A 9,125-nucleotide genomic window follows, 5' to 3' on the forward strand; every position below is an offset into this window, starting at 1 on the left:
AGTCATCTTTACTGCCCTAGATGAACCAAAGGTCTGACTCAGTACAACGCAACTTCCTATATTCCTGTGTAAGGAAGACCTTGTAAGGAAGACCCATTCAGTGGAAAAAGTGGAGGAAAGAAACAACTATTCAAGTTTCTTCAACTTTCATTTAAACTTTCACATCGAAACAGAGGTACCAGGCAAAGAACAACAAGATTCTCCATCACTTTTCATAGTGAAAAGTGCTAGGTTGCTCTGGCATGCATCCAGGTGCTTTGGACTACAGCTCCCATGAGCCTCGGCAGGAATGGCCAATGGTGAAACATTATGGCAGCTATTGTCTGAAACATTAGGAAGGAGTCAGTTTTAGGGAGGCTGCTGCTAGCGATCCCACTAGCTTTATGATGGGCCTGGAGGACTCTTGATTATATTAAACAAGGAGGATGCCATTCAGAAGCCCCCATGCAGGCAAGTTAAAGAGTTGATTCCTTCATGTATGGATGGAGAAATGTGACTCTCCAAACATGCTTAGCCTGCAACATCCTTCATCCACCATTACTGGCTCTGCTGGATTTGACTGATGGGGGTTGCAGTCCAACACATCCTGCTCCTGCCTTCAAATACCAAACTGAGCCAAGCTGCTTTTAATCTAACTACGGAGGTGATCAACTGCACAGCAATGGAATGCATTCTTGTACAGACCTATCAGTAATGATCCATTCTATGAAGTGGCCGTAAGGAATGATCCAGTGAGAAAGCAGGATGAGGGGTGGTGGGAAAAAAAAGGTCCTCTAACCCATGCAATGAAAATGTTTTTCCAGTAACAAGGCTCACAATGTTAAATTCTCAAAAAAAGGGGGGGGAGAATTAACTCTTAATTGAACTACAGATATTTTATTGCTGTCATCTGCCTAGGGTAAAAAATTTCATACCAAGTACACAAAAATAAGCCATTCAAAAGCATTGCACTAGTTATGGGCTCAAACAGATTTTTCAACCGCATGTTTTAAGCCTGATTCCAGAAACTGGGCACCTAAGCAAGTGACTCATCTTTGTGCTTGGAAGTCTTTTTTTCCCTTTAGAACAGAAAGACTGCAGTGCATTTGCCTCTAGATTTATTTTCTCGCTTCATGTTTTCAAACTGGAGTCATGCTTTGTATTTTAAAAAGAACAGAAGACTCAACGGGCAAGTGACGCAGGCCTGTAATTTGCAGAAAGGATTATTTTACCTTCAGGAAAGAGGGTGGAGAAGAGGTATTGCAATTAGTATACTTTTTCAAACTAAAAAAGGAGAATGGCTTGTAATCTAGGTTCTCACTTGGCTCGTAGATTTGAAGAGGAAGTAGTCTGGCATGCTGCATTCCTTATAGAAGATTAATGCTTCCAAGTGACTCAAGTTGCAAGCGATGTGGCTTCATTTTTACTACATTATACTCTAGCATCTTTAACAGCTCTTAAAGTTTTCCTTTTTTTTTTTTTTTTGAGAGTAGCAGGAATTACTACATGTTTAACATTCATTCAAATCCTTACTATATAAGAAAAATCCTTAGAAATTTATCTTGGTAAATTTATTAAATCAAGCTGCATGCTAGTAAATTGGTTAGAAAGCTGAACATACTCAATCTCCTCAAACTACCACATATGGTTTGCCCCAACACTTTCTTGTTAAGTCAACAAATTCCAGCTAGTAACTCCATTAACATGCTCCCCGATCAAAGCAGCCCACTGTTTGATCCCATACAGGTAAAGGGATTCCTGACTCATAACTCAATAAAAGAGTTGGCCATGAAAATTAATATATTTGTCTTTAAGGCTTGCTCAAGCAGATTTAACTTCTAAGCAGAAACAAAAATAACAGCAACAACTAAAAGTAAATAAATATTTTTAAAGAACTGTGATGTATGCTCCCCTTTCTTATTTTTCTCTGGGAACCTACAAGGCCTTTATGTGGCTGACTGGCAAAGCAAAGACAAGAATAGTAAAACTGCAAAATAAGGAGGAGAAAGTAGGGAAAGTGACAAATTTTTGAAAGAGGTAAGAGATGCAATGAAACACACAGCACAAGGAGGGTGAAGAAAAGGATAAACTGGGGAAAGTGATAAATAGAGACAGGAACAAATAATGAGAGCTGAGAAAAGCTGGAGAAAAGATGACAACATTGTGAAAATCAAAAAACACATGTTAGAAACCACAGGTATAAAGAAGAAATGCACGAGGACAAAAGGCATAGAGTGTAACAGGAAAAATGTGATGACAAAGTTCAAAAATGTGGAAATGGTTGTAAGGGAGACCAAAAATAAGTTCTGCACTTCAATAGATGAACAACAGACAGGACCAAAGGGTGGGGGGGAGTAGAATCCCATACACACAAAAAGGGAGGGAAAAAAGATAAATCATTGGCAAGAATGCAGATGCTGAATGAAAAATTAGTAAAGCAGACTGCCAAGAATGTGGAAAAAAAGGAGACAACCATAAAGGGTAACATGCTGGGGGGAGAGCAGCAGAAGTAGCAACAACCACAAAGTAAGAAATTCCAGAGTAGCTGTGTTTTCCACCACAAAGCATCCACACACAAGGACCTATGGCACCCTTAAGACTAAAGGGAAAATATTGCTGGAAAGAGGGGGGAAATGCCAATTTTAAAAACAGGCTACGAAAACATAAAAGCAAGCAAAAGAAACAGAGTGCAGAAAGGAGACACACATTATCTTTTAATAATGAAAGGCAGAATTATTTTGAGACAGGAGAAATTATTCAGATCAAACGTTACTAGATTAAGTGAAACATGCAAAGAAACCTATTATGGGGGCAACACAGGAGAGAGAGTTAAAAGTCCCAAAGAAATAAGGGAGGAAAAATACAGCAGCATCGCCACTGTGGAATGGGATGAAGAAGAGAAATAAGCAGCTGAAGAACACAAGATGGAGAGGAGATTGAAATGAGTGAAATGCGCAGAGAATCCCATTTTGCGGTGGCGGCGGCAGCGGCAGCGGGGAGGGGGGAGAAGAAAAATAAATTTAGATTCCTTGTGAAACCTGGGGAGAGGAACAAAACGATGAAAGTTGGAAGGGGAAGAATAGAGTAGCAACAGACTCTCATGGAAGCCAATTAGTTAAAATGCTAAATAATTTTCGAGAGAAAGAAAGCAGAAGAAAATCGCGGGGCAAGGAAGAGAAAAGAAGAGAGCAGAGCCTCTCATGGGGAGAGATTAGTTAAGAGTTCTAAAGAACTGGGGAAGGAGGGAAGCAAAATAAAAGAATGCAGCAGCAGAAAAAATGGTGCTGAGAGAAGGGTATGCAGAAAAGTCTCGTGGAGGGGGAGACTTCTGCAAAACCCTAAATAAGTAGAGAAACACTGAAAAAGAGAAACACGCACAAAAGAAACAATGAGGAGCTTTAAAAAAAACACAGCAGCGATAGATAGAAAACTTGGGTGGGAGGGGGGAGAAAGCGACATCGGTGAGCCAAGAAGTGCAGCCACAAGAAAGGGGGGCGAGCAGCTTTTACCAACAGCAACAACAACAATCGAAAAATAAATAGCATGAACCGATCCCGGAGCGCACAGAGGATGAAATCACCGACATGGGAGCGGAGGACTCGCAAACAAGCCACTACGTCAATCCGCTTCTTCCCTTAAAGAAGAGAGAGGGGAGAAGAGGCCGGCCAGAGGAGAGAGTTGTGCGTGCCCGTCTGGGGGCGGCGGCGCCCTCCTGCACGAGTTGCGATGGGGACCTGGCTGAAGGGGACTATTGGGGTGCTTCGCTTCGCTTCGCTTCGAGTGGGGGAGAGAGAAAGAAAGGGAGCGAAGGGCGAGCGAGCGCGCTATAGCCGGCCTCCCACCGCGTTAGCGAGCCCAGTGCATTCTCCTCCTCCTCCTCCTCCTCTTCCTCTCCACCCCCCCACTCCCGCTATTCCCCCCTCCTCCTCCTCCCTCGGCGGGGGGGAGAGAAAAAAGGGAGAGAGGCCGCCCCCCGCTGCTGCCTGACAGAACCAGCCGGCCTTATAGCTATCTCTGCGGGGCGGGCTCGTGGGGGGGGGGCGCTCGGGCAGGCGCGCGCCCGAGGCTACGGGGGGGGGGCGACGACGAGAAGCACAGAGAAGAGCAGGGACGACCTCCAGGTTTCTCCCCCCCCTTTTTTTTTGTTTGAGGTAAGTGGCGGTGGGGAGGGGGGGCAAGTTAAGGAAGGCGAGTAAATAAATAAATAAATGAATAATACCGATGCGATCAAAAGCGGTTAGTCGTTTCTTCCCTCACCTGAAAAAGGAACGCGGTCCAATTGGCCTCCATGGCTTGGAAACGGCGTCAACGGGGGGGAGGGGGCGTTTGAAAATAATAAAAAATAATTCTATTTGTTTGTGTCTTTGTGCGTGCGATATATATATATATATATATATATGCGTGTGTGTGTAGATATATATATAAATATTTCCAGGGTCGGCCTCCCTCTCGCCTCTCCTCTGCCTCTCTGTGTGTGTCTCTCTCTCTCTCTCTCTCTCTCTCTCTCTCCTCAGGCCCGGCGGCCTGGTCTTGGCGGCTGCGGCTGGCGGGTCGCGGGCGCTTGCTTCCTTCCTGCCTGCCTGCCTGCCTCGCTCGCTCTTCCCCCGCCCGCCCCCCGCCCTCCCCCGGGCCCCAGCTACATGGAGCCGACAACAAAGCACAAGCGGCGGCGGCGGCAGCGGCGGCTGTTGGTGGTGCTGCTGCTGCTGCTGCTGCTGCGGCGGCGGCGGCGGCGACGGAGGAGGAGGAGGCGGAGGAGGCGGAGGCAGAGGCGGCTCAACATGGCAGCGCCACCGCGGCCGCGCTTCCGCTAACCCCCGGGCTGTACCACCGCCTCGAATGGGGGGGGAGCGCGCGCGCGCGTGCGCGCGGCAGCGCGAGCCGCGGCTGGGCCTCCGGCGGCCCCGCGAAAGCGCGGCGTGCGCGGGTGTTGGGGGGGGGGGCGGTGCGCAAGAGGGCGAGACGGGGCGGCGGGCCGAGAGGCGCTGCGGGAGCGCGGGCGCCCCCGCCGAGGCGCGGAATGGACCGGCCGGCAGTGCTCAGGCCGCGGGCGGGGCGGGGGCAGCATAAAAGGGATTTGCGTGTGTGCGCGCGCGTGTTTTATCCTCCTTTTTTGAGCTGGGAGAAGATGGAGGGCGGGCGGGCGTGAAGGCCAGGGCTGGCCGCCCGCTGCCTCCCCCGCCCCGAGCGGCGGAGTCTCCCGTCACGGTGGAAAGGGAAACCCCTCTCAAAATAGTATCGGAGGGAGAAAGTACTGCTCCTCCCCGCTCGCGCCGCCGGCGCCGCCGCCGCCCCAGCCTGATAATGCGCGAAATGTGTCCGAGGGAAAAAAGACAGATTTTGCACCCCGTGGGGGAGAAACGCACCCCCTGGAAGGGACCCCGTGCAGCGTAGCACGCGCGAAGCCGCTCCACCATCCGCTTGCGGTGGCGGCAGCCTCCCAAAAGAACCGCGTCATCGTCGCTCTTATCTTGTTTTAAAACGTGGGGAGTTTTTTTCCTGAAATGCAAAGGTACCGGCGATATAAGCACACCGCCGTTTTAAGATTAGGCATTGCGGGTTCCGTCCGTCCAAAGCATGGCATCGATCTTCCTACTTCAACAAAAAAAAGTATTAGAGAAATGGAAGGCAGAACAACAGCATCATCACAGTATTTGACAGTATTCATAGCGTCCGCGCATATTTTTGGACCCTAGTTATTGCGAAATGCATATACTATGAATTTTTGCAAAAATTAATGCGAAAGAGACTATACTTCCCTCGTAATCTACATTTTAAGCTCTGTGCAGCCACAAAATGATTCATTTTCAGTCATTTGCCTTGCTAATTATTTTATCTTTCCATAAATAGGCCAGCACACTTGGTGGAAAGCTGTGGGATAAAACCCATTGAATTCAATAGGTCTGTGAGAGCATTGTCGCTTCTGTGATTTGCCTTTTTTCTGCTTGTCATAATGTAAATGTTTATTCTGAGATGCGGGACAGTTTGCAAGATTAACAGAACAACTGCATTCCTTTTTTCAGTACCACCTTTTGCACTTCAACCAGGAAGGAAATCAGAAATACTCTTCAAAATATATCCCTCAGTGGTTCCTGGGACATACATTTTGAAGGTTACTCAAGATCCAGGGAGCCTGGATATTAATAACCAAATTGCAAATAATTACCCTTTCATTTGGCAACATGGTGCTGTTTTTGATCTGTTCATCAACAATGATAAAAATAATTGCAGATGAGGCTGGGCGTGGGTTTTATTTTTATTTTCACATTCCTGTTATTTTTGCTTCTCACTTTGTCAAATTTGATTCATTCTCTGTAGAATGGAAGGTTGTGTCATACTAACAGACTGTATCTTTGCCACAGTTCTTTATTTAGTGCACAGATTAGGAAGCAATCCCCACTGAGCGATTCTTGAATAAGGGATACCTGGCAACCCAAATATATATCCCACCCACACATCTATTAGGCCCTGGAAATGGTGATTCAGTTGTGAAAACCACATATTGCCCTATCCTCCTCAGGGAGGAAGTTGTCTTTGAACACACAATTAAGCCAAACATTTCCACCACTTTGTAACAACCCAGAAATACAGGAAACGTGGGCAGCTACACTGGGTTTAACTATGTGGTTTATTTAATTTTTATTAATAGTTAGTAGTTTTCTAGCACCTTTTGGGGAACTGTGGGGGAACACCAAGGCAGCACAAAATCAGGACTTGCAGCCCTTAATGCAAGCTAATTAAAAGGCCTCAGCCAATAGTTCAGGGTGCCTGAATCTAATCCTTGTCTTATTAGACAAAGTCACCAAAGGGGAATCACAAGCAGTTGCACGCAAGCTCTCCCACTCAAATGGTTTGTGGATTGAGCAAAAGGACAAATTTGATTTTCCTCAGGAGGAGGAGGTTCTAAATTGCCTTTTACTCCTATATCTACCGCTACTGTCCCGTTCCATCCCAGCTTGGATTTTACCAATTTCTACTGCATTGTTTTGCAGCAAGCCATCATGCATATCAAGACCTTGCAATACTATTTTTGGAGAGTAAAATAAGAATGAGTGTAGGGCAGTGCTTTGAGTGCTGGGCAGGGAGTCCAGAGATGTGGGTTCATATCCCTCTGGGCCATGAACTTCCCTGGGTGACTTTGGGTCAGGCACTCTCAGCCTAACCTACCTCATAGGTTTGTTGTGCGAAAAAATTGGGAAAGAGGCTGTAAGCAGCCTTCGGTTCCCTGCAGGAAAAATGTGGCATATAAAGATAACAAACAAAATAGAAGAAGAGAAACAGGATGTAACAATATTTATTTAATTAGAGAACTTCTATGCCGCCCCATTCGCTGAAGCCTCGGGGCAGCTCACAACCATAATATGAGGATTATTACCACTCAGAACTTTGGGAAAATTTCACATATGTTGTTGTGCTTGTTACCAGCAACCCTGCGAGGTAGGCCAGCATTAATAATCCTGTATTGCAAATGCAAAACTGAGAAAGTGACTTCCCTTCGGCCTGCCATGAGACTTCACAGAACAGGCAACCTTCAAGGTTCCCAACTTCGCATTGTCTTAGTCTCAGTACTTACACCTCAGTACTACACCAAAACATACATCAATAGTATCAGTTCTAGTAGATTCTACATCTATTCAAAAGCCCTCTCCAACTCCACACTCTTCTGTTTGGATTTCCAGTTCCTTTAACTATCTTCTACAGCACTTCCCTAGTAGGGCTGACCTCCCCTTAAACCCTAACCAATCTCTTGAGCATATTTGCATAAATTAGCATCTGAATAGTCTTAACTTTTTTTTAGATGCCCAAGTGTGTCCCAATACACACCACCTTAGGTGCAGAATTCCCTCTTGTACCAGAATTCAGAATTGTCTCTGTGAGGCCTACCACCTGCAGCTTTTCCAAGTACTTAAATTAAATCAAACGAGAGATGCGGGAAATTCTGTCAACTATTCCTCAGTTCCCATGTATCATTTTTCTGTTCTGCTGTCTTTAACTGCCAGAGCTGTCAAGCATGCCAGGTGTCCACTGGGCTGCTTTTTGCCCCCTTAGGGGTCCATGGCTTCCCCTAAACATGTCGATGTCTTCCTGTTTCTTAAATTTAAGCATTTTCGCAATTCTGCCAGCATTCACCACCCAACTTCACTGTCCGAGTGAGCAATGAACAGGATTTTAACTCCTGCTCAGTGAATCAGAATAATTCTTTAATGGATCAAAAACTTTTTAGCCAACAGATCAATTAAGCATTGGATTAAATACAATTTCTTAGTATTTAAAACCAGGTCTGTAAAATAGAGTCATCTTGCATTTACTTACAATTGTATGTTGTTTATAGTTTAAGGGGAACCTAGTTTTTCCAATTTTGTCCATGGCGAGAAGAGAAAGCTTGTCTCAATTGTAAATCTTTTTCCTTTAAATTAAGGTTAGATCTCAGTAACGTTTAAAGTTAACTAACTTCATGCATGGGTTGTAGAGAGTTACATTTCAGGATATCTGTTTTTAAATAGTTTGTCCAACATGTACTACCAGGTACATGAGAAATATCAGTAGAATGGGCACCAAATACCAGTCAAGAACATGGTCCAATCCAGAAAGATTCCCCTCACCTAAAGTGGATCAACTTGGGCTTGGTTCACACCATATGTTGAAATAGCAAGCCCAGCCTTTGTGAAATCAGTCCAAAGTTACTCACTCATTAAAAATCACTAGCTTTTGTTTCTCCCCACCCAAATTATATTAATTATTGGCAACCCGAAAAAGCCAGCCATTTTAAGATTCCCTTGGATAAGTAAGAGGGGTTCTCAGTTACCAAATTACAAGCCTCAAAACACCAGATTCAGCCCCCAAAGATGAGCTGTATGGATAAACTTGTTTACCTGGCACTAAGAGTACTCCAAAGTATGCATGATTCCCCCAATGGAAAGTCACCTTAACATGGTTCACTGTTAAAGCTTGCAAACACAGAGACTTGGCATTAATTACAAAATACAAACCTATGTATGCTCTTTAGTACTTAAAAAGACAAGTTGTAGCAGATTGGGGTTTTGCAAAGTTATTAACAAAACTAACAACCACACAAAAGTACCAGAACAGTAGCTCGGAGGAACAATAGCTAGCTGGTTGAACAACCAAAGAGCAGCCATGCCAGA

At 45.3% G+C, this 9,125-nt stretch overlaps 1 protein-coding gene across 7 annotated transcripts in view; it reads right to left on the minus strand.

The window, feature by feature from the left end:
- The window catches only part of VEZF1 (vascular endothelial zinc finger 1), a 28,229-nt gene extending 23,565 nt beyond the window's left edge, over positions 1 to 4,664 (minus strand). For 3 of the 7 annotated variants that reach the window (XM_044429984.1, XM_044429987.1, XM_044429981.1), the window contains exon 1: positions 1,301 to 3,796. In XM_044429984.1, coding sequence (XP_044285919.1) covers positions 1,301 to 1,336 — 36 coding nt within the window. In that variant the 5' untranslated portion in view covers positions 1,337 to 3,796. Of the gene's footprint in view, positions 1 to 1,300; positions 3,797 to 4,236 lie in introns of those variants that run through there. The other 4 variants (XM_044429989.1, XM_044429988.1, XM_044429982.1 and 1 more) reach the window with 3 other exon arrangements.
- Between the last annotated feature and the right edge of the window lie 4,461 nt (positions 4,665 to 9,125).

Source organism: Varanus komodoensis, unplaced genomic scaffold (genome assembly GCF_004798865.1).
Source record: "Varanus komodoensis strain SLA01 unplaced genomic scaffold, ASM479886v1 scaffold20_1, whole genome shotgun sequence".
Classification (NCBI taxonomy): Eukaryota; Metazoa; Chordata; class Lepidosauria; order Squamata; family Varanidae; genus Varanus; species Varanus komodoensis.